Below are 25883 nucleotides of genomic sequence, written 5' to 3'. Positions count from 1 at the left end.
ACTCTAATATACTTCTCCGCCGCTATAGACCTCCTCATACAATACCACAGCTCCTCTCTTGGCAATTTGCCATATGCTTTCTCTAAATCTACAAAGACACAATGCAGCTCTTTCTGACCCTCTGTACTTCTCCATTAACATTATCAAAGCAAATAATGCATCTGTAGTGCTCTTTCTTGGCATGAAACCATACTGCTGCTCACAAATGTCCACTTCTCCCCTTAGCCTTGCTTCCACTACTCTTTCCCACAAATTCATTGTATGGATCATCAGCTTAATACCTCTGTAGTTTCCACAACTCTGCACATCTCCCTTGTTCTTAAAATCAGCACCAAAACACTTCTCCTCCATTCCTCAGGCATCCTCTCACTCTCTAAAACTAGGTTGAACAACCTAGTTAAAAACTCTACTGCCATCTCTCCTAGACACTTCAATACTTCCACTGGTATGTCATCTGGACCAACTGCCTTTCCTCTCTTCATCCTCTTCAAAGCTCTCCTAGCTTCACTCTTGCTAATACTTTCTACTTCCTGTTCAACAATATTTGCCTCTACAACTCTTCTCTTCTGTCATTTTCCTCATTCATCAGTTCCTCAAAGTACTCCTTCCATCTTTCCCTCACCCTCCTGTCACCTGTCAAAACATTTCTATCTCTATCTTTAATCACTCTAACCTGCTGCACATCCTTTCCTTTCCATCTCTATCCCTCTGCCTCGACAACCGATACACATCCCTCTCACCTTCCTTACTATCTAACATTGCATACATGTCCTCATACGCTTTCTGTTTGGCCTTTGCCACCTTTATCTTAACCTCACGCTGCATCACCCTATATTCCTGTCTACTTTCCTCCGTCCTCTCACTGTCCCACTTCTTCCTAGATAACTTCTTCCTCTGGATACTCTCCTGGACTTCCTCATTCCAGCACCAAGTCTCCTTTTCTTCTTTCCTCCTTCCAGATGACACACCTAGCACCTTTCTACCTGTCTCCCTGATCACTTAGGCTGTAGTCCAGTCATCTGGAAGCCCTTCTTGCACCCAAAGCTTGTCTCAACTTCTTTCTGATAACCACACAGCACTCTTCCTTTTCTAACTTCCACCACTTTTTCTTCTGCTCTGCCTTTACTCTCTTCATCTTCCTCACCACCAGAGTGATCTCACACACCACCATCCTATGCTGTCTAGCTACACTCTCACCTACCACTACTTTACAATCGCTAATTTCCATCAGATTACAGCGTCTATATAAGATATAGTCCACTTGAGTGCTCCTGCCACCACTCGTATATGTCACCCTGTGTTCCTGCCTCTTCTGAAAGTACGTGTTCACCACAGCCATCTCCATACTTTTAGCAAAGTCTACCAACCTCTGTCCTTCTGGGTTCCTTTCCTGAAGACCAAATCTGCCCCTCAATTCCTCGTCCCCACTATTCCCTTCCCCAACATGTCAATTCAAATCTGCCCCTATCACTACTCTCTCACCTCTGGGGATTGTCTGCATCACTTCCTCCAACTCACTTCAGAATCTGACTTTCTCATCTTGCTTAAAACCTACTTGTGGAGCATAGGCACTAACAACATTCAACATCACACCTTCAATATCCAGCTTCAGACTCATCAACCTATCCGACACTCTCTTTACCTCCAGAACATTCTTCACAAACTCCTCCTTCAGGATCACTCCAACTCAATTTTTCTTCATGTCCACACCATTATAAAACAGTTTAAACCCTTCTCCAATGTTTCTAGCCTTGCTCCCTTTCCACCTGGTCTCATGGACACACAGAATGTCAACTTTCCTCCTCTGCATCATATCTACCAGTTCTCTGCATTTACCTGTCATTGTACCAACATTCAAAGTCCCTACTTTTAGTCCTAAACATCTGCCTTTCCTCTTTTCTCTCTGCCTATGGGCACACCTTCCTCCTCTAACACACTTTCCTCCTCTCCTTCTTTGACTAACAGTAGCCCCATTTCCACCAGTGCCCTGTAGGTCAACGGCACTGATGGTGGTTGTTTTTAACCTGGGACCCAACCGATCCGGTATGGAAGTCATATTCGTGATTTGCATAATAAATTTGGCAAAAATGTTATGTCGGATGCTCTTCCTGACGCAACCCTCTCTATTTATCCGGGCTTGGGACCGGCACAAAAGGTACACTGGCGTGTGTACCTCAACATCTTGTCGCTTTCATCATGACAGTGATACAAGACAATTGTTGAACCACATATATCTTTATAGGGGCTCAAACGGCACGATTGGATTTTTTTTTCTGATGACAACTGAAACAACTGACATTTAGCCAACAGTTATTCTCTTATGAAGGTTAAATTAGAACATAGTTTCTAAATGGAAGTGGTTTTCACCTCAGACTAAAACAATAGTAGCCAACCAGTGACATGACAATTGTAACATGACAATTATAGCTAAGGTAATTATAAAACACTAGTTTAAAATTTATTTTATGGCATTTTTGTGTCTAGTTTTTGGCTAACTGTTTCAGTGTCAAAACAGTTTTCTCCCTGCATATTTGCTTCTCTTGCAGTCCTTGAAATCGAGAGTCTTTTAGTGCAAGACTCTACTTCATATTGAATCTTTAAAGCTAGGACACTTTCCCTTTCTGCATAAGACCTCAGTATACAAGCCTGCAGAATAAGTCTTCGGATCGGTTTCCGTAGCAGTAGCCTTTAATAGAGGCCAACATTAAGACTACATCTTTCCCTTTCAGGAACCCTTTCTATGGATTAAAACTCGCCCTCCCCTCTCTTTGTATTATGCCAAAGAGCCACAATGTTCATTTCTCCCTGTTAATGAAAGCAGCAGGGAGGATCTATATCCATAGAGCAGTCAGAATCCAGACTCACAATGGTGAGTTTCCTGGTGCATCCCGAAGGTCCTTATCAATGCTCTGCAGACATACTGCACTCTATTGTCAGCTTTTTGCTTCTGTAGGGATTCCATAATATTCTGGGGGATTAGGAGTGGGAACCAATTACTGAATGACCAACAAACTTCTCCTGAGATGTTCCAGAGATGTTTATGGAGCTGCTTCTTGTGATACCATTGTTACTGCCAACCATCTTATCATGAGTGAAACTTTGACAGTTAAGATATTACTCATTCTATGATGATAGTTATTGTCTCTGTCATTTCCTAAAATGAATTTATAAAAATTACCCCATTTAAAAGTTTACATATACTTGATATACTGTGTCGTTGCCTGGATGATCCTTGGCTGTTTTGTTGTTTTTTGTGATGGTTGTTCATGAGTCCCTTGTTTGTCTTAAGCAGTTAAACTGCCCAATGTTCTTGAGAAAAATCCTGCAGTTTTGGCAAAATCTGCAGTTCCCTTTCGAAAGGGAACTCGAGCTGCGTCAGCTGACGCTATGGGGAACGCCTCCAGCGTGACCGGTGTCTGAGCTACTATCAAACCACAGCAATCCTATTGACCGGCGACAGCCTATGATGTCATCAAGGTGCGACCAGGAAGTATATAAGGGCGCCTTGCAAACATGACACCAGCATCTTCGTCTTCAGGGACTGTTTTTGTCTGAATGCTTCAAATCAAAGGTAATCCAGATTCATTTATTTTCTGCCTGGGATTAAGAGCATGCACAGTCAAGCTCTTGTGGAGTCATTTGTTCGATTGTGTGTAATGTGAGCGAAGTCTTTCAATCCGAGATCGCTCCGTTCTCGTCTAGCGCTCTTCCTGAGGGAAGAGCGTTTTTGCATCTGAGATTAGTGATGTGATCCCCGCTCACGCTGAGGCTGAGCGCGGATGCACGTCACATTCCCTCGGATGGGGTCGCCGATCGCCGCGAGGGGATGTTTCCCTCCGGCGATCTAGCGACTGACGAGACTAATCACGAATGCTCGTAGGGATGGCTGGTGAGAAGGGAAATTAATTTCTCAGCCATCCTGACTGTGTATGCTGAGCCGATGGCTATTATGAGCGCGCTGCATGCAGGCTGCGGCCGTCATGTGGGCGCATTAAAGGAGAGATCGCTCGTTTAAACGGAACGATCGATTTCTCCCCGGCCATAAAACCGTCGGCTCAGTTGAGCTTTTCCATTCCTTCCTGATCTCCTGACTGAGATCGTGAGGGTATGGAAGAACCCATATTCAGTGTATTCACGGACATCAGCGGTGTTAAATGCTGATGTTTGGAGGATGGGTGTTCTAGCTCCAACCCTGCCATCTGAGCTTCTTTCAACTATGTTTCAAGAAGTTTAGATGGCGGGGCATACACGGCAGCGGGTCAGCCTGGTGCTACTTTTACGCCGTGTCGGTGTTGCAAGTATACTGGGAAGACCTGCTGAGGGATCTCAATCAGGGAAAATACCCTGACCCGCGGCGCAGCTGTGCGCCATATCAGCGATAGCAGGGCCTGAGGGCCAGTGTCACAGAAGCGCGGGTGGTGGTGTCCGAGGACCCGCACACCGCTGAGATCCGGGTCCCAGGCAGGCGGGAGGCGTCACGGTATACGGACCAGTGACGGGGCCTGAGTGCCAACATCGCCTCTCATGCTCCCCGCGGTTAAGGGCGGGGCGCAAAGAGGCGGACTCCCATATAAGAGGAATAGTATCACAACGCTGTTGGCGTGAAAGAAATATCCCTCCCTTAGGTGGGTGAGTTAAGAATTACATCTCATTTACTGCTCTTCTTCATTTTCTCCCCAGGCGCTTCTTACATCCGGCCCTGAGGGTGCCATGACGATGATACTCTAGACCCCGCCTGGCTGGGCTGTGAGAAGCGCACCCTCAGGCGGTTGCGCTCCCAAACATGCATACTGTGAGTAAAACTTATGTGTGGATATCGTCGCGCAGGAGGCGAGCTGGTAAGTCCCCCTTGCGAGGGAAACATTTATTATTTATGTTGTGTGAGACTTCATGCTCCCCGCCAAGGGTTTGGGGATCACGGTATCGATGGAGGACACCATAGGGCCCTGTAGTTCCCCTGTCCGGTGGCTAGAACGATTTTTTAGATGCCGTTATGTGGCATGTCTAGAGCTAGCTTGGCTAGGAGAGAATAGCCGCCATTGTATGTACAGCTGTGCGAACAGTTTTTTTGCCTTCTCTCTGTGTGATGAAGCAGTATTGAGGCAACCGCTCATTCTTGTAGGAATGTGCTGTTGTTTTAGGCGAGTGTGCTCTCCTAGTCAAACAGGAAGCTCTTAGCCACCCCAGGGTAAAGCGGTCAACGTTGCCCCTCGTGGAATTTCATAGACGGGAGGGTGAGTTTAGGCTTACGCACGAACTACAGATTTATGTCTAGCCTCGCAGGGCTTAGACGGAGTATTATTGAGGGTTTTTCGCTTCCCCGAGCCGCGTATAATACTCTTATGTAGGCTGGCCCTCTCCGGGCCACTGCATCGGTTGGCCTAGGCTTTTGCGGGATGGTGGGCATTTCTTTCCAAAGAAGGAAAGTAATTATCGCCCGAGGCCCTCGGTTTGAATATTGCAGGGCATTTTCTTTCGCATCCCTAGTCAGCCTCCTCTTACATTAGAGTCGTCCGGCCAAGGCCCGCCCCCTTCTCTGCGTTTTGGGGTTTTTAGTAATGCAGGTTGGTGTGAAGCAGAATGAACAGCGACTTAGCCAGTGGTCGTGGGGCGGGGTTTGGCGTCCCACGCTTGTACGCAGGTGGGCTATTTTTGCGAAAACCCCGCTTTCCAGAGCTTGTTGTGGCTGCCACCTTCTGGCGGCCCCTGGCCCCATCCTGGAGGATGTTGGGCCGGTGGGTAGCATTTTGTGAATATTTTTTTTGCCCTCTGCTCTGTGTCTTCTGCTCCACCTTTTAGGGCTCGGGTTGAGCTGCACTCGCAACCTGCGTGCTTCGTAATGGTTCGGTCGGATGCTCCCCTGGAAGCCGAAGCATTGCCATGGCTGACGCCCTAGCGTGAACGGTAGGCCGCTGCATGAAGGAAGAGCGGCCGCCCTGACGCAGGTGACGTAAGTTGTACTCCCCTCGCTTTGAGGGTCTAGGTACTTTCTGCTGAGTACACTGCTTTTGGCAATGTGTTTAGGCTATGTCTGTAGGCACTGCCGGATGGGACTGCGTCATCGCATGGAGGACCCCGTGAGCCTCCGGGATGAAGCCAGCCCCGGGAGGGGCATGGGCTACCAGCTGGCTGTGAGCAGCCAGCTTGGGCAGTCCTGGCAGTGGACTCTGAGCAGGAGGCCTCAGCAGGCCTCCTTGCGGGTGAGTCGCGACATCGGGCCAATGTGCGCCTGGGAGGAATATCCCCGACGATGTCGGCTTCAGCAGTACCTCGTCGACAAGCAGGACCATCATGGCCTCCCTGGGGTGATTCCCCAGGTGGTAACTGGATGTCTAGGTCTTCGTCAGCCAAGCAGACAGCCATTGTCAGCCCGACTTGGAGCGGCCAGCATTCATCCGACCTGCCAGCGAGGATTCGTCGCTGGCATGGCTAGAAGCCCAGTTAGTAGGCCTCCCTAGGCCTCCCTGAGGGCCTGCTGGGGTGTAGCAGGCCTTGCCGGGCTTCCCTTGAGGGGGTATTCCCGTGCTTCAGGTGTTAGACGGCAGGTAGTAGGCCTCACCAGGCCTCCCTGAGGGCCTGCTGTGGTAGCAGTAAGCCTCGTCTGGCTTCCCCCAAGGGGTCGTTCCTGGGCTTCAGTCACTGGATGATAGGTAGTAGGCCTCGCGGGGCCTCCCTGAGGGCCTGCTGGGATGCAGCAGGCCTCATCTGGCTTCCCCTGAGGGGGTACTCCAGGGAACTAGCGCTGGATAACAGTTCCTGGGTTCCAGTCACCAGATGGCAGGTAGCAGGCCTCACCAGGCCTCCCGGAGGGCCTGCTGGGTTGCAGCAGGCCTCATCTGGCTTCCCCTGAGGGGGTGGTCCAGGGCCTCGGCCACTGGGTGACAGGGATTAGGCCTCGCTAGGCCTCCCGGAGGGTGAGCCCCGGTTCCCGGTTCCTATGACAGTGAGCATGGTTGCTAGCCAGGGCGGCTAGCATGATCTGCTATCAGGTAGCAGGCCTCACCAGGCCTCCCTGAGGTCGTTCCCTGGTCTCAGTGCCGGCTACGAGTAGCCTGGCAAGTAGTAGGCCCTGCGGGGCCTCCCAGGGGGAATGAGTTCCTTGGACGGAGACACATAACTGGCTCAAGCTGACAGCTAGTGGTTCCTGCCATCAGGCTTCGGTCCTAGCCGGCAGCACCTGATGGCGGGCGCATACTCTAGCACGACGAGTTTACACTGCTGCTATGCGGTCCTTACAGGACAGGGACTTGCATAGGTTGCCTACAGCATGGTACCTACCAGGCAGGCTTAAGAGCTCCCCTCTTAGGAGGGTTGTCTGTGAGCTTACGGCCGCCTGGGCCTGGTCAGTTGGTCGTAGGCCCCTCGGGGCCTCCCTGTGAGATCAGCCTGTAGGCCTTCTCAGGCCTCCTGAGCACCCCTGTAATGTATGTGCTCGGTAGATCCTAGGATCGAGCAGCTGACTCCCCTCGCTAGCAAGGGTGGGAAAGCACTACGCTGAGCGCTGTTCTCCAGGATAGCCCGTCTCTGAGTTCCGGCCTGAGGCGGACACTGCCAGTTCGCAGTCCCTCAGCTTGATGCCTCTCCAGAGGCGAGTTTCCAGAGGCTCTGTTGTTAACAGACTGGGCTGGCAGACGGAAGCGTCCCGCATAGTGACGCCAGGTCAAGCCTCCCTGGTGGCATTCGGTGAAGTTCTTCCCGAATAGTGACTGGCTGGGGCGCCCTCGGGTCCCCTAGCCACATTCCCTTAAAGGAACCCCTTCTGTCGAACAGGTTGGTTCCAGGCCTTTGAGCGGCCGGGGTAGGGTACATGAAGGTGCCCCAAGGCCACAGCTCGGGCTATGACCGTAGGGAATGCTGTCACTGACAGCCTAATGTGACCAGAGGGGGAGTGGTTCAGGCATTTCAGTTGAATTTGCTTGTCCTGACAGTTGTCACTGCCAGTAGGCATGCACTCCCCTCGGCATGGCGGCGTGGGTATATCGTTCCCCATAGCGTCAGCTGACGCAGCTCGAGTTCCCTTTCGAAAGGGAACGTCCCTGGTTACGACTGTAACCTTAGTTCCCTGAGAACAGGGAACGAGACGCTGCGTCACTTTTGCCATGCCTCGGGGCCTGCCTGCGAACAGTCCCTTCAGACGAAGAAGCTGGTGTCATGTTTGCAAAGCGCCCTTATATACTTCCTGGTCGCACCTTGATGACATCATAGGCTGTCGCCGGTCAATAGGATTGCTGTGGTTTGATAGTAGCTCAGACACCGGTCACGCTGGAGGCGTTCCCCATAGCGTCAGCTGACGCAGCGTCTCGTTCCCTGTTCTCAGGGAACTAAGGTTACAGTCGTAACCAGGGACGTTTTCCAGCATCTTTTCCATATTTTAACCTTTTTCAGCCATGACTGTATGTTTTTGAGATCCCACTTTTCACACTGAAGACAACGGAGGGACTAATATATGCAACGTGACATCCATCCGTGTTAGATATTGATCCGAATATGTAATAATGATTGCCGAAACATTCATGCAAGGGTTAAAGTAGTTAGCTCATGCAACAGTATCCTATTTAAGGGCATCACTATCATTCTAAAACGATACACTTATACTCATTATTCAATATTTCTTATGAGGAGATATGACAACCATGTCGGTGAAGATCTTAACAAGCACTTTCTTTCATTTTTGTTAAGGGTCATTAATTACTACATTTGCTTTTTCCTCCGACACACAGGAACACAAATGCCTTTGTTGCTGGCTGAGCTCATCTCTCCAGCTGTGAGAGCGAGGGAGAGTGAGATGGTGAACGGCTTATGGCCGCACGGACTGCTGCACTGATGAATTGAGAGGAACAGGTGTCGACCATCGCAGAACAGAAGGAGCTTTGGTGACGCAAAACAAAACTGGTTCTGGATGGTTTTCTGGTCTGGACCTGCTTTGGGCAGTTTGGACAACTGACTGGACATATTTGTGCAGAAAAACTTCTTCATAAAACTCCCCACAAATCACAGTCTCCATTTGACAATACATTTCTGAACGTCTATAGGACCGATCATGATCAAACTACTGTTCGCAATATTATATACAATAATAAGAAGGTTTAGGAGCTACATAAAGTAGCCTACATAAAGAGGGACCTTTTTTGGTGCCCTCTGTGAGATATGATATGATTGGGGTGGGGAAATTTTTGGAAATAACTTAACTGAACTTTACATTAATATGTGTTAAGTCTAATGGTACAGTTTGTAAACAGTGTCTAAGGTGATTTTAAATAAACCAATTTAACTTTAAATTAAATGATCACCATAGCCATTGTATGTAAATTAGCAGTTTTGACATTTTGATAAATCTCTTTGTATTCCACAGACAAAAAGTTGTGTTTTGAGTGACATGAGGGTAAAGATGATGACAGAATTTCAACAAATCCTCTGTGAAAGGTGTGCTGATGCAAACGAGGTGAGACTAAAACTAACCATCTTTTTTATTTTTTTTACATTAATTGTTTCATTTGTGTCTGGATGGCCATTTATCATCAGGTTTCTCTAGATGATGTTGCCTGAATATACGTCAGTGTGTTTTCCTTCTCACTGACTTTTATACCCATTGGCGTTGTGTTTTATGATGTTTGCACAGTGACACGTTGTTTCTGTGAGCCACGAAGTTCTAGCTCAGGTTTTGTGTTTCCTCACTGGTCTCCAGCACACAGCCAGCCTCATCATGGAGATCTCTCTGTCTCACCACCAACAGAAACCATCTGTCCAGTCAAGGGAAAAGGTACCAATTTCCTCTTTACTTACCTATGGTATACAACACTTCATGATACTATAATAGTGTGACTTTTTTCTGTTCAGAGCATAGTTATATAAACTGTAAATACTTATCCCCCTTCTTTTATTGCTCATCACTGGTCTGCTCTGTCTAGCTGTCTGTCTGGTCTGCTCTGTCTAGCTGTCTGTTTGTCTTTCTGTCTGTCAAACTGGTCTGTCTAGCTGTCTTTCTTTCTGTCTGGTCTGGTCTGTCTAGCTGTCTGTCTGGTCTGGTATGTCTAGCTGTCTGTCTGGCATGGTCTGTCTATCTGTCTGTCTGGTCTGGTCTGGTATGTCTAGCTGTCTGTCTGGTTTGGTCTGTTTAGCTGTCTGTCTGGTGTGGTCTGTCTATCTGTCTGTCTGGTCTGATATGTCTAGCTGTCTGTCTGGTCTGATATGTCTAGCTGTCTGTCTGGTCTGATATGTCTAGCTGTCTGTCTGGTCTGATATGTCTAGCTGTCTGTCTGGTCTGATATGTCTAGCTGTCTGTCTGGTCTGATATGTCTAGCTGTCTGTCTGGTGTGGTCTGTTTAGCTGTCTGTCTGGTCTGGTATGTCTAGCTGTCTGTCTGGTCTGGTCTGTTCAGCTGTCTGTCTGGTTTGGTATGACTAGCTTTATGTCTGTCTGGCTTGTTTAGCTGTCTGTCTGCTGTCTGGTCTGTCATATATATATATATATATATATATATATATATATATATATATATATATATATATATATATATATATATATATATATATATATATATATATATTATAAGGCAATAAGTACAGCTTTTATATTGTGAGGTTGTAATGTATCAAATTATTTTTGTGTGAATTTTGTCAGAGGACCTTGAGTTTCAATGAAATCACTAGAGGGTTCTCAAACCTTGCTCGACGCAACTCTTTACGAAGGACTCTTGGGAGACACAACACCCTGTCAGACAGTCACCCTCACGCCCTCAACAAGGTAAAACCTTTGACCAATTTTAGAAGAGCACTCATTTCCTCATCGCTCTACTGTTTCTAAGCACATGGAGTTACTGCCATGCCATCCAGTAATTCCAGTAATAAGTACTGCCAAGTTCCAGTAATGACTTTTAAATGTTGAATCATCTCAAAACGGTAGATTTGCTTGTGTTCATCAACAGAAGTGCAGTGGTATGTGGTATTTTGGTCATGATTGCTTGAGTGATCTTTTTTTTTTGATCTAATAGCTGTGTGCTCTTTCAGAATCTGACCGAGATAGTGCTAAAACAAGGCAATAACAACAAAATAAATGTTAAATATCACAACCACCCAATCATTTCATTCCAATGAATGTTTTTCTACCTTATATGACCTTATTCCTTATGTAATGATGGAAGAACTGCAGCCATGGTTTCACTGTAAAAAAAAAGTTCAAAAAAGAGCCCTGTCTGAAACATGCCCACACTTCCTCTTGCGGCATGTTACCATGGTAAGACTTCCTGCTCGAGCAGGAAGTTATAGTGTGTTCAGAGCCATCTCAAACGCACATCAGAAACAACTCACTCATGCGTTTAATAATCTAAAGTATATGTGATTCCGAGGATATGTCTCTGAAAGGAAATAAGATTGAGATATCCAACGGACTTAAGGTACGTTTAAAGAGCCTGATTATACATTTATGCGCTGGTCGATGTGCGCAAACACATTGCTGTCACAAAATTTGAATATGGCAATGAGTTAAACTTTTTGTTACCCAACAAGAAGTACCTTTTCACATCAACTATAAGGCTACAAGTGACTTTGAACGAACTAGTATAGAGTTGCAACAACTGTCTTTCATTTAGGGGGCATAAAATATAGTTTTAAGCAATTCCGCTTGATTTGTTTTCCAGCAGATCATTGAAGTAAGCTCTACTACATTACCTTCCGGGAAAGAGAAGCTCAGAGAACAGTAATATCAGTTAATATCCAATTCGAGGGCAAAAAGAGCAGCCATTTTATCTCAGACTCGTGTGTCACATTTTGTTGCTTGTGAGCTCTTTCACTCAGCGTCTCTGGTGCTTGTGCGTGTCTCAACTGCCTGCGGGCATTGAATCAAGCAACATTTATTTCCAAGGAATGTGTGCTTTAACTGAGTCACTAATACCACAGATGAATGTACACACACAAATAGCTGTTTTAACTGAAAGTAGAGAGTGTTTGGCTGCCTTTAAATTTGAAGTTTAGTCAACTTGAAATGTATTGTAATAAGTGAAACTTAATTTCAAGGCAGCATGAACGCTTACTTTTTTTTACAGTGAGCATATTTTTTGATCACAACTGATCAATATCATTTCATTTTCTCTTACAGACACTGGCTGTTTCAGATGGAGGTGAGTTATTCATTAATAATGTTTTTTAGAGGAGATGGAGGTTGGACGATATGTTCACCTCCATCAAAGGCAACGGGGGAAAACAAAGGTCAGCAGTCTGTGTGGCCATGTCTTTTTATACTTTATCCACGTGGCCGGCAAACAGCACTAATGTAGTCAAACATCTGGGTTTATCACTTTACCAGTGACCTGTTTTCATCTGGTTTTGGGGGTAGGGGCAGGTGTAGCCACATCACTTTCCACTCTCTTTGTTCAAGTATCATTGTGAGATAGAGAGTTTGTGAGAGAAAAATAGGTTGGTAGGTAGAAAGGCAGACAGACATAGGTATAGAAAGTCATGTGACTGTCTGGAAGTGAAGACAATCATCGATAGCACCCGTGTAATCATCAAGCGTCTGATGCTAGTCATTCATAAAGTGTGATGCGAACTCATGCTCGGGAAATTCCTCTACTGCATACCAGTGACACAAAAACAAGTGACGAGTGAAGTGTCGGAATAAAGGAAGAGAACTGTAAAAAGTGTCATAAACAGATTTTGGGTTGAGACAGTTTAGCGGCGCACCAACATTGATGGTGTCAGATTGATAATATGATGATTCCTTAGCATGTCTCACACATTCCCACAGCCCAAGGAAGACAAAACAGGGCTAAAATCAGCTCATGCGTCCTTTGACGATAGATTGACATGTTTGTACACTGGATTTAAATTTCACTCTATTATGTGCTGTGCTTTTGGATTGACATTACATTCAACTGGAAAATGCCTAAAATAAGATGTGATGTATTTTATATACAATACCAAAACCATCCTAAATATGAAAACATCAACACAGTATTTGATGCAATATTTTTTTTTTCAGATAAAATGGGACAGATCAACAGCAAATATGGGATTGCTGTGATTTTAAATTTGTAGCATGTATGTAAATATTTTATATTTAGACAAAATATTCTTCTATGAAAAGTAACAAACTTCGGCCCTGTTGGAAAATTTAAGGTGCTCAATCTTAGCCCCACCAGCTGGTAGCCCTTCTGAGCCATCATTTGTCCAACTAATGACCAAAATGGTTACCCTAGAAACAATGTACAAACAGCCACCCTGAGAAGAAACACACAGGCTCCCATGTGAAATTGTTTCACATAGCAATAGTATTAGACCATTAATGAATAAATACCTTTGTGAAAACGGTAACATATGTGTACTACAAGTACTTATCATGGAAATAATATCATATGCTTATTAACTGTATGTAAATGTAATGTTTTTAAGAACTTAATTGCATATTAATTAAAATGTATATTATTATGAAATGAAAATGTATTATAGTTTAAACTGATATTCCATGCAATTAGAGTGTTTTTTTTTTTGACCAACTTAAGTAGAACTTAAAGGGAAAGTTTGACAAAAATACACCTTCATATACGCCTAGGATGGCTTGAGGGTGAGTAAATCATAGGATAATTTTCATTTTTGGGTGAACTAAACCTTTTATTCATCTTCTTATGTAATGTATGTAAATTCTTCTTTTATCTTTGAAATGCGGTTCATTGTGACCACATGTACTGTAAAGCATTTATGGTTAACTAAAATATATTTTAATGTAATTAAACTTGATTGTCACGTATTTAAATTTATTCATTTAACTCATATTTAACTTTAAAAGTAATATAGAATAATAACACACTAGTTAAAATGTTCTTTAGAATGTTAGTCAACAAATTCAAAGATTATTAAAGCTACACTGTGTAACTTTTTTTGTTTATTCTTAGCTAAAAACACTCAGTTCTTTCAAAAATATATGTGCTCATTAATGTATATTTACTTCTTTCAAGTTATAAAGTATTCTCGTAAGTTTATAATATGCCATTGAAAATACATACGGCTGAGGGTTTGAATGTCGGCCGCCATGTTGCTCCTCCATCTTGACAGTACGTTAGCCAAAGAGGGACATACCCATAAATTCAAGCTTTGCTTTTCGCGTTTTAACACTCGATGGCACTCATTGACGAAGTCGAACTGGAAGCCATGTTAATCTTGGACTAAATCGGCCACCGTAGGAGTTAAAACGAAATCGGAATTGAGAGGAACAGAAACTAATATTCACTGGATGGTCATATAGCTTTACACCGCTAGATGGGGGAAAATATCACAGTGTAGCTATTAGAAAAATATTATGAAAACATAATGAATTAAAACATATTTTAAAGTAAAACTTTTAATTTGCGGTGATCACAAAGTACACTTAAAAGTCATGTGGTATAAATAGTGCAAGTAGTGTGTTCATACACTAAAAAAATTCCAAATAGAAAAAGTGCACTATACCCAGATAATGCACTTAAAGGCACATTGTGTAATTTTCACCACTAGAGGTCGCTTATTCAAAACAAAGGCCTAGTATTATGTAGCAGATAAACGCTTCTGCTTCTTCTGCTCATTTGTATGTGTGGTCACGCAGAGCTGTTTTATCATATTAGATACATTTCTGTGTGTTGAAAGTGATGTTATAATGCAACTCTGTGCGTTCACTCAGCAGCTACTATGAGACACATGTTGCTAGAACGATAGTAGGCATGGTTAAACATGGTATTCGCAGTAAATCAGGAAAATTAGATTTAAACAGTAAGACTAACTGTGTTGAGCTATACAACAATTAGTTTTCCGTCAATGATTGTATTCAAACAGTTGCTCACCTGCCTAATAAAACACAATATATATTAAAGCGTCTTTGTTGTTTCCATGGTTTCTACTAAATAAAATCGAGGGTAACGCAGCTATGATGTCATTGATAGGCGACAGACGGACATGGTCCGTGTCCTGGTTAAAATTGCTTATTTCTCTGGATTTAAACATTCTTGAAAACATTTGGGATAATGCAACTTTAATTATGTAGCAGAGGGGGAGGGGCTATCAGACTTTGATGTTGAATGACAAAATAACCTTATAAAGTTCATACACTACACAGTTGCATACATAGTACATAAGTAAATAGTGTATAAGTGCATATTTAGTATGCACTTAAAAATTTGCCGGAGTTGTCCTTTAAAGGGTTAGTTCACCCACTAATCCTTTAAATGACAACTCCGGCAAATTTTTAAGTTTATCTTTATCGTTATACCTTTGTGTATAGTACAGTCTATATATATAAAAATAAATAAAAAACGAACCGGATTGTTTCTTGCAACACGGAGCTATTACAGTTAATGCCCATTATACAGTTAATGCCCTTAACAGACACAAAATGCAATTAAAATGTCTGTCCAACATGAACCTGCCCTTGCATGGCAACAAGATGAGTTTAGCCACTTAGCCATTGTTTAAATTCACCTAAATAGTGTTTTAGACGGCTAGCTGTAGTCTCGCGCTGAAGCCCCGTGGGAACTCCGTTGTAGCCGGAAAAAAAGGCAAATAGTCCAGTTGGGAAGAGCGTCGTGTGTGTGAAGAAGCTCTGCTCATCGACTCGTCGGTTCTCAGTATCGAACATGTCCGAAAGAAACGGTTTTCGATTATGTACTGCTAATCCGAGAACCGCTGCTCAGTATCAGCTGCTCGTGAGTTCATCGGCTCTCTCTGCAAAACATGTCTCAGTTCAGTGAACGGTAAGAGTTACAACATATAATTCAAGACATTAGTTTATTTCTATTCGGAGGGACTGTCACTCATGTCAGAAAGTGAGCAACTAAAGTAACTTGTGTGGTCAACACTGATTAAAGACGCGAACCGTTTAGAATGATTCAGTCCGATTTGGTGAACTGGATCACCCAGTTCACTAAAAAGAACCGGTTAAAAAGAACCGGTTAACAAGAAGGATTCCTTCGTGAACCGGACATCATAGAGTCATGATCCGATCGGGCTCACAAGTTCAGAAGAAATGGTTCGCGTTTGTGCCTTTCCGAATTGTGGCAACAGAATGTGAAAATTTGCAGCAGACACTTTGACAAGGATGACAAACTTACAGACACAACACAACACACATCCTTCCTTTTGGGCATACACAACTTGAGGAAAGATGTGCAGTAATAAAATAATCATGCTTTACACACACAGCGCTCTTCCCAACTGGACTGCCTTTTTTCCGGCTACCGCTGAGTTCCCACGGGACTTCAGTGCGAGATACAGCTAGCCGTCTCAAACACTATTTAGGTGAATTTAAACAACGGCTAATTGTACTTTTTAATTGTATTTTGTGTCTGTTAAGAGGCACAAAGACACCCTTTATGTTTATGCTCCCAAAGCTGCCGTTTTAGCTGAGTGGGGGCTCTGGGCATTAACTGTAATAACTCCGTGTTGCAAGCACCTATCCGGTTAATTTTTTTTCTTCTATATACTGTCCTCACAAAGATATAACGATCAAGCAAGTTGTCCTTTTGAGTTCAAATGCCAGTGCTTCTTCCTCATCATCCTTAGAACTGAATGTGCTGGAGACCGACGAGCGCACAGCGACGCAGTACTCCAGCAGTAACTCCAGCCTGCCCACCGTGCCCAGCGAAGGGAGCAGCGGGGTGGGACAGGTGGCCAGCTGGGCCGTCAGCTTTGAGAGGCTGCTGGAGGACCCCACGGGCGTACGCTTCTTCACGGTGAGAAAAAACAAGTGTCATTCACGCAGACACAGCAGAAAGACTGAATATTTCTGGACATACATCAAAATCTGAACAAGTACACAGATGAATGGGCTTTAGGGAAAGCTATTGATTTGTTTACACTGTAGATGTATTTCACTTATGGTTCTTCTAATAGCACTTGAGTTTACTGGGTGGGAAGGCTGCTGGAACCAACTATTTATAACTTGACAAATTAATCAGCAGATCGTGCAATTAATCGAATGACAGCCCTATAAACTGGCTGATTTCAAAACATGTCTTGGTGATTTTCAAGCAGATCTTTTGAATACAACAGGACTGGCTGTCTTACTCGGCAGAGAAAAGCAGAAGTGGTGTCCTAGAAATGAGCCTTTGCTTCTAGTTTCTCAGTGCACACGTCATATACTTCTGCACTTATTCACTTCTTATTAAGAGAGTGCCGTAGAGAGACGCTGCCATGTTGACTCTCTCATTTGTTTACCGACCACGCAGAGCAAGTAATTCAACCCCAATTCATTGTGAAATGTGTAAAATCAGAAAAAAACAGGAGGTGAGGAGGAAAACAGCCCACGGTATGAGTCACTGTAATTATAGGGAAATGAGGAGGTGTGGAGAATGTTTCAGAAGGGAGACTGAAAGAGAGTTTGTGGTGGTGGTGGGGGGAGGAAACATTTGGGTGTTTAGGTGAGCAAGCTCTGAGATGGATAAACCTCTATTTGGTGAGAGATGCCACCCAGAACCAGAAATTAAATCTAGTTTTTAATCATAATACAGGTGATAGTAATTATCATGTCTGTATGCCCACTGACACAATTTCATCCAGATTTGAGGCATATTCTTAGCGTTAAAAAAGACAGTAATAATTTGTCTGTGTGCACCACAGGCATTTCTGAAATCGGAGGTCAGCGCTGAGAACATCTTATTCTGGCTGGCATGTGAAAAGTTTCGCAAGATACCAGCCTATCAGACTGAGCAGGTAAAGCTCCGTATTGTATATCTAACCACTGTTTTGTTGTTGTTTCTTTTCCTATCCAATTCCTACATAAAATGTAAATATTACAATTGTTTTCTTACCCTAGCTCAAGAGAGAGGCGCTGTCAATTTATAACAGCTTCCTGTCCAGCAACGCAACTTCTCCCATTAACATAGACGACAGAGTACGAGTCGAGGAGAAAGATGTACAAATCCCTCATCCTGAAATCTTTCAAAAAGCCCAACAACAGGTATGTGATATCAGAAAGAAATGTCAATTTATAAAAAATGAAAGGGTTAGTTCACCTAAAAATGAAAGTTCTGTTATTAATTACTTACCCTCATGTCGTTCGACACCCGAAAGACCTTTTTTGTTCACAAAAAAACTAAATAATGACTTATATAGTGATGGGCCGAATTCAAAACAATGGTTCGAACGGTTATGAATCAGCATATCGATTTATTATTCGGCTCGATAAACTGATTCATAACGTTCTAAACTTTTTGAAATCGGCCCATCACTATATAAGTCGTTATTTCATTTTTGTTCGTTTTTGTTTTTTGTGTGAACAAAAACTATTCTCGACGCTTCATAAAATTATTTTAGAGCCAATGTAGTGAGATGGGTTTTGTAACGGCGTCTTTAGTACCTTTATGGGTCTTGAGAGAGGAAATGACATTGGTGTCAATGAAGGCCTTTCTGAGCCATCGGATTTCAACAAAAATATCTTCATTTGTGTTCCTAAGAAGAACGGAGGTCTTACGGGTGTCGAACGATATTAGGGTATGTAATTCTAGATAGAATTTTAATTTTTGGGTGAACTAACCCATTAAAATATAATACTTTCTGATTTTAAACAAAAAGCACTTCATTGATAAGAATGTTGGTGGATCGGAAGAGTGTAGGGAGGATAAGCAAGATCTGCTACGCTGCTGCTGGCTTGAGTGAAGGCCTACTGTTGAAACATGCTCAGAATTACAGGGATTAGGATACATGCTGCTGCAAGGTAGGGAGAACCTCATAGCGGATCTAGACAGGTGGTGCTAGGGAGAAGGAGGGCCAAAAAAAATCTCATTGTGCACAGTACTGAGCGGTATGGAAGCTTGTTTCCGCCATAAAATAAAACATTTAAAAATATATTTGTGACTTTTTAGCTCATGACTGCGAGTTAGATTGGAGTTTCACTGTTTCTCAGATTTGCAATATATAAAGTCGTAATTGCAAGTTATAAAGTCAGAATTGTGAGATTCTTTTTTTCTTGCAATTGCGATTTTATGGCTCGCAGTTCTGACTTTATAACTCGATTGCGAATTTTTTCTCACAATTACAAGGTTATATCTCACAATTCTGACTTCTTTTCTCAGAATTGTGAGATATACACTTGGAATAGCGAGCTTTAAAGTCCAGAGTTTATATCACACAATTCTGACTATATAACTCACAATTGCAACTACATGACAATTCTGACTTTATAACTTGCAATTTCGACTTTTTATCATGCAATTCTGGAGAAAAAAAGTCTGAATTGTGAGATGTGATGGTGGTGATGGTAATGAGGATGGTAATGATAATAAATAATAAATGGTTACTTTGTAACACACACACACACACACACACAAACACACACTTACTTTTATTTCACTTCTGGAATTACTAGATTGTTGGTTACTGCACTATTATTGTCTGTCTGTTTGTATGTCTCTGTCAATAAAAAAAAATATTTAAAAAAATTAATAGTGAGATGTAAAATTGTTAAAATTACATTTTAAATTTTTTTAATCAGGTTTTCAGGCAATCAGGTAAAACATTTTTTTAATCAGGTTTTATCATCAAATCCAGAAAAACTAAAAAACTACTAAAACAGGAGTACCTCAAGTAAATAATTTAATTTAGGAGGCTGTTATAGTTCTGTGAGGCGTAAAAACGGCATGTCATATTGAATATATTGTCCCATTGGTGAAAAAGATGTTTTTGTTGTGTCATATGTGGCGAAGCAAACCACTTTAGTTTAAGAACAGACAGCAATCACGAGTCAATTATCCAGAGCTACAAAAAGCAACCAAATGAAGAGCCCATCCTCCCTCTTGAGCAAAAGTGTCCTTACCTATCCTCTCTGTCCTCTCTCCCCCCTTCCAGATCTTTAAACTGATGAAGTTTGACAGCTATACTCGTTTCGTGCGCTCACAGCTCTATCAAAGCTGCATGCTAGCTAATGTGGAGGGCAGGCCTCTGCCAGGGCTGGACCCTCGTGGCAAACCCCTAACGTCAACGAAACCCAACAGCACTTCACCCAGAGAGCAAGTCAAGTTCGATAAAACTAAGGAGGTAACTGATCTTAATGTAAAATATGACTGTATTTTATCTTAACAAGAAATTGATATGAGTTTGTTGTTTTCCAGAGGTTAAAGGTGAAGCCAGGTACAGCAGAGGCTGATGATGGGGTAGAGAGGAGGAAGGTCAATCTCCAAGGCATCATAGGAAAGGACAAACGCAAAGAGAAGAGAGGGTCCTGGGGAGGTGATTTCATGGAGTCAAAACTAGGGTTGCAAAGGGGCGGAAAGTTTCCCGTGAATTTCTGGAACTTAATCTTTTGGAAATATTCCAATCTGGAAATGTAACAGGAATTTATAGGAGTTAAATGGAGAGTTCAACCAAAAATTAAGATTTGATGTTTATCTGCTGATCCCCAGGGCATCCAAGAAGTAGGTGTTCTTGTTTCTTCGGTAGAACACAAATGAAGATTTTTAACTCCAACCATTGCTCGTATAATGCATGTCAATGGGGTGTTTCCTATGAGTCCTACGAATCCATTTTAAACCCTGCGGTATTTATTATTATTAGTATTTTTTATATTATATCAGATGATTCTCATCTAATATTCCCAAAGCCAGTACTTCCGAGGAAGAAGGTCAAAACCTGGTGCAATATATATATATATATATATATATATATATATATATATATATATATATAGATAGATATAGATAGATAGATAGATAGATAGATAGATAGATAGATAGATAGATAGATAGATAGATAGATAGATAGATAGATAGATAGATAGATAGATATAGAATCCTCATTAGTGCCAGCGCAGATCGGTCAAATGAGGCATCTATGTACAAATATCTATGATTGTGCCGTTGTTTTGACCTTCTCCGGCAGAAGTAATGGCATTGGGAATACTGGATGAGATTTGTCTGATAGGAGGTAAAAAAAAAGTACCATAAATACTGATCGGTTTCTTGCAGAAACGAATTGTTTCATGTCCTAAGACATCAATGTTGTCACAAGCCACAGGGTTTAATATGGATTCGGATGTCTGTGTTTTTTACTCTCATAGTGACTCTCATAGAAATACACCCCATTGACATGCATTATTACGAGAAACAGTTGGAGTTAAAAAATCTTCATTTGTGTTCTACCGAAGAAACAAACACACCTACATCTTGGATGCCCCTGAGGGTAAGCAGATAAACATCACATTTACATTTTTGGGTGAACTATCCCTTTAATTGAAAATCAAAGTATATTCAAATAGAAAGCCATTATTTTAAATTATAATACTAGTTCACATTATTATTAATCAAATGTGCATGTTATGGAGTTCCGTGGTATAGACTAACCTGCAAATTCCCAGTTTATTCCAATTAATTCCCATGGAAAGCTTCCAGCCTTGAAAATTCCCAGAATTTTGCAACTCTGGTCAAAACCCACCTAGCCTACACATAGTTTAAATAAGGGGCAAATTGAACTGTCTAATAAAATCTCTGTTCTCTATTGGCCATTTCCAGAATCGCCTATCAGCTTTAAGACTGGACTTGTGAAGAGTTCAGAGGTAACTTGATGCAAAGTCTGCAGATACCAGCATTATACAATACCTTAGCAGTACTGTTAATAAACCTACCTATTGTTGTAGGTTGAGAAATTAGTGGCACGCTCTGCAGACGGAGGGGTTGATAAGTATTGCTGTGTCTTCCTGCCTGATGGCACGGCATCTCTGACCCCGGCCCGACCTGGTGTCACCGTCCGCAAAATGCTGACCGGCGTATGTGAAAAAAGAGGCCTTCCTCTGTCAGACATCATTATCTATCTACAAGGCAAAGACAAAGTAAGAAGTGCAGGCATACTTTCCTGAATTTTCTGTCATATTATTCTAAAAACCTAATGCTTTTTTGCTTCATAGACATATAAAAATGATACCTATATATTATCTTCTTTACAAAACTAAAATTATGAAATGCATAATTTTATTTATTTTTATTGTGATCTCCCATTGGTTGTCACTTATAGCAACCACTGTCATTGGACCAGGACAGCTCTGTGCTGAAGGATCAGCAGGTGTTTTTGGAACTGAGGGTCACATTTGCGTAAGTGTTGTTAAATGTCACCCAAAAATGACAATTCTGGCATCATTTGCTCATCCTCATGTCGTTCCAGACATGTATTAAGTTCTTTTTTCTGTGGGACACGAAAGAAGATAGCCTATTTAGAAGTAAGCCAGTTTGGTAACCAATGCGTGTTTTTATCCATAGAACTAAAGTCTGTGGAAAACACTTATTTAGTTACCAGCATTCTTAATAATAATAATAATAATAATAATAATAATAATAATAATAATAATAATAATAATAATAATAATAATAATAAAAATCTTCTTTTGTGTTCCACTGAAGAACATCATACTTTTTTTACAACATGATGGTGTGTAAATGATGACATAACTATCCCTTTAAATGCAAACAGTCAGTTTGAATTGCCTGTTGCACTGTAAAAAAAAAAAGAGAAAAAGTTGATAAAACTGAAAAGTTTAAGGCAACCAGTTGCAGAAAATTTTTGAGTTTCCCTAACTTAGGGTCAATAGTTGTACAAACTTTGAGTTATCGATTTTTGTCATGTTAAATAGTTGAAAAAAACATTAAAAGCTGTATTTATCATACAAAACATAAGTTGGATTTTTTACAGTGTGTCACCAGGTGTTAATATGCGCATGTGTGTTTCTTGTACAGAGTAAAGGTAGCATTCGCAGGTAAGACGGTGGCTGTTGTGGTGAAGTCCAATAAGACTCTGCAGGACGCCCTTGCGACGATGCTTAACAAATACCGCCTCAGGCCACAGGACGCCACTGTTACCATGGTGAGCGAAGGCCTAGCGTGGCTGGAACAAGCATTTTGTTCTTTGTTGAAAGTTAATGAACCTTTAGTTAGTTTGACCTTTTTTTGATGGACCACAATCTTACAGGGAGACATTCACAGATTTTCCTGTTTCTCTTCTTATTAAATTGCACCTGCAAAAGTAGGACAGTGCCAGTACTGAACAAATCATTTAATGTTTTTATGTTTATCAAAGCTCTAACATGAAAAACTCAATACAGTCACTATGTACAAGTAATGTCCACATGCTCTTTAGTATTCTAATGTACGGTAACATCAATTCAGTTATTTCACATTACATATTGTTACAAAGCAAATAATTTTGCTTTCACCCCCATATTGATACTCTAACTTAAGGCTCTTTAGGCATACTATGCTAATTAAACTACTTGTGACACAATCCTAATAAATAAATACTCTTAGAAATGACATTGATCTGTCTGTGTGAACATTTGCTCTGCATCAGCCATGTGCTCACATGTTTTATCATTTTTTCTGTCTTTGTTTTTCTTTTCAGAGTGGAAGTGAACAGATAATAAGTATGAACACAGCTGTCACCTCTCTGGCCAATAAGACACTAATTCTAGATAAACGTATGTAAAAAAGTTTTAATTTTGCAGATTTAATTTTATAGGTCTACTGAACAGTTGAATTCACTGAGTGGGAAGATAGACAGACAGATAGATATGCAGACACCTGGATAGATAGATAGATAGATAGATAGATAGATAGATAGATAGATAGATAGATAGATAGATAGATAGATAGATAGATAGATAGATAGATAGATAGATAGATAGATAGATAGATAGATAGATAGATAGATAGATAGATAGATAGATATGCAGACACGTGGATAGATAGATAGATAGATAGATAGATAGATAGATAGATAGATAGATAGATAGATAGATAGATAGATAGATAGATAGATAGATAGATAGATAGATAGATAGATAGATAGATAGATATGCAGACACGTGGATAGATAGATAGATAGATAGATAGATAGATAGATAGATAGATAGATAGATAGATAGATAGATAGATAGATAGATAGATAGATAGATAGATAGATAGATAGATATGCAGACACGTGGATAGATAGATAGATAGATAGATAGATAGATAGATAGATAGATAGATAGATAGATAGATAGATAGATAGATAGATGGATGGATGGATGGATGGATGGATGGATGGATGGATGGATAGACAGATAGATAGACAGATAGATAGATAGACAGATATGCAGACATGTGGATAGATGGATGGATGGATGGATGGACGGACGGACGGACGGGTAGATAGATAGATAGATAGATAGATAGATAGATAGATAGATAGATAGATAGATAGATAGATAGATAGACGTACGGACGGACGGACGGACGGACGGACAAACAGACAGACAGACAGACAGACAGACAGATAGATAGATAGATAGATAGATAGATAGATAGATAGATAGATAGATAGATAGATAGAGATGCAGACACGTGGATAGATAGATAGATAGATAGATAGATAGATAGATAGATAGATAGATAGATAGATAGATAGATAGATAGATAGATAGACGGACGGACGGACGGACGGACGGACGGACGGACGGACAGACAGATTTTATTTGTAATCTTCTGTGAGCTTGAATGGACTGACAGTGATCCCAGTGGTTTGTGCTCCTCCTCTTGTGTGAGAGCTTCAGCGTCGTCCTCTGTGGAGAACATGTCACCTTCCATTTGCGTTGCTGTTGTTGTTGTGCGCCCTTTTACTGTTTCTCTGTACAGCACTAAACCTCTCACAAACTGCACCCGATTGTATAACCAGTTTGGGTCCTATACATTTTACATTAAGAAAGAATGATTTTGTTCTTATACCCTGGAATCAGTCTACTTAAAGGTACAGTTCAAATTAAAGGTCTAAGTTGTTGATCAGTCGAATCTATTTTGCAGGTGTTGATCAAGCCAGCAGCTCAAAAGGGAACTTCTCGCCTCCTTCAATACATGTGAGTCTACGGCTGCAGCATATCTCAATATCTTGATAGTCTTCAGGTATAACCTCTTCTGCATCTGCCACCAGGATCGAAGAGGTGCTGTGGATGCGAACATGTTCCCTCCAGGGATTTCTCGATCGACTGCCCGACAGAAGAACCCTGGATTGAGGAGAACCTATGACATGGAGGGTAAATGATGACTACCTTGATTCTATTCGATGGTCTTTATAGAAGAGCGCAGCCTCATCTAAATGTGTTGGGACTTTCAGGTTTGGTGGAGCTGTTAAACCGAGCCCAGTGCTGCAGCGCTGATGATCAGCGAGGCCTCCTGAAGAAAGAACATCTAATGCTGCCTCAGTTCCTTCAGTTACCCCTGGAGGAGGCTGAGGCAAACAGATCGCTGGAGGAGTCCTGCTCCAGCATGGGGTCTCTTGAAATGGATTCTCCTGCAGGACAATCAGACACATTAGGGGAAGGACCATCTGAGAGCCAGTGCTCAAACCCAGCCCGAGAAACTGTGGTGTGAGCCAAAGGGACCTGTTACATCCTTTGCTTCAATGATCAGTCACACTGGAACAATGAAGAACAGAGAATCATGTTTCAGGAAAGTGAATGGTGGACATTTGTTATTAGTTTTATATATATATATATATATATATATATATATATATATATATATATATATATATATATATATATATATATATATATATATTATAAAAGCAAATGCTAAGAAATATTGTTTACAGGAGACTTGATTCTGCATGTTAATGCCCAGCTGCTTGTATTTATTTCAAATTGATTCACATAACAAAAATACATTTGATCTGTTTTAATGAAGACATGCATTGCGTACTTCATTTACTTCCAGACCATTAGAAATTGTTTTTTGGTAACACTTACTATTTTGCCGTTATGTACACTTTACTATGTTAAAATGTTAGTTATCAAAGAGCAATTAAAGCAGAATATTTGTTTATGTAGAAGTTAACTTTATTATTTTTCAGGTCTTTAATGACTTTAACAAAGCCCTTCATGTGATATAGGATGTTTTTTTTTTTTATAAA

General features: G+C 41.7%; 1 protein-coding gene across 4 annotated transcripts in view; it reads left to right on the top strand.

Moving 5' to 3' along the window:
* Window positions 1-25431, top strand: part of rgs14b (regulator of G protein signaling 14b) — a 43953-nt gene extending 18522 nt beyond the window's left edge. Inside the window, exons 2-19 of one of the 4 annotated variants that reach the window (XM_067423236.1) lie at window positions 8721-8873; window positions 9353-9442; window positions 9686-9760; window positions 10621-10743; window positions 12094-12115; window positions 16521-16690; window positions 17577-17669; window positions 17773-17916; window positions 19803-19991; window positions 20066-20183; window positions 21461-21504; window positions 21586-21777; window positions 21960-22036; window positions 22676-22802; window positions 23337-23412; window positions 24776-24828; window positions 24903-25005; window positions 25086-25431. In XM_067423236.1, the coding sequence (XP_067279337.1) occupies window positions 9377-9442; window positions 9686-9760; window positions 10621-10743; window positions 12094-12115; window positions 16521-16690; window positions 17577-17669; window positions 17773-17916; window positions 19803-19991; window positions 20066-20183; window positions 21461-21504; window positions 21586-21777; window positions 21960-22036; window positions 22676-22802; window positions 23337-23412; window positions 24776-24828; window positions 24903-25005; window positions 25086-25342 (1929 nt within the window). In that variant the 5' untranslated portion in view covers window positions 8721-8873; window positions 9353-9376 and the 3' untranslated portion in view covers window positions 25343-25431. Of the gene's footprint in view, window positions 1-8720; window positions 9443-9619; window positions 9761-10620; window positions 10744-11260; window positions 11393-12093; window positions 12116-16520; window positions 16691-17576; window positions 17670-17772; window positions 17917-19802; window positions 19992-20065; window positions 20184-21460; window positions 21505-21585; window positions 21778-21959; window positions 22037-22675; window positions 22803-23336; window positions 23413-24775; window positions 24829-24902; window positions 25006-25085 lie in introns of those variants that run through there. The other 3 variants (XM_067423237.1, XM_067423238.1, XM_067423239.1) reach the window with 3 other exon arrangements.
* The last annotated feature ends 452 nt before the right edge of the window (window positions 25432-25883 follow it).

This window comes from Pseudorasbora parva, chromosome 18, assembly GCF_024679245.1.
Source record: "Pseudorasbora parva isolate DD20220531a chromosome 18, ASM2467924v1, whole genome shotgun sequence".
Classification (NCBI taxonomy): domain Eukaryota; kingdom Metazoa; phylum Chordata; class Actinopteri; order Cypriniformes; family Gobionidae; genus Pseudorasbora; species Pseudorasbora parva.
The sequence above is the reverse complement of the archived record's forward strand: the minus strand, read 5'-3'. Positions and strand labels throughout refer to the sequence as shown.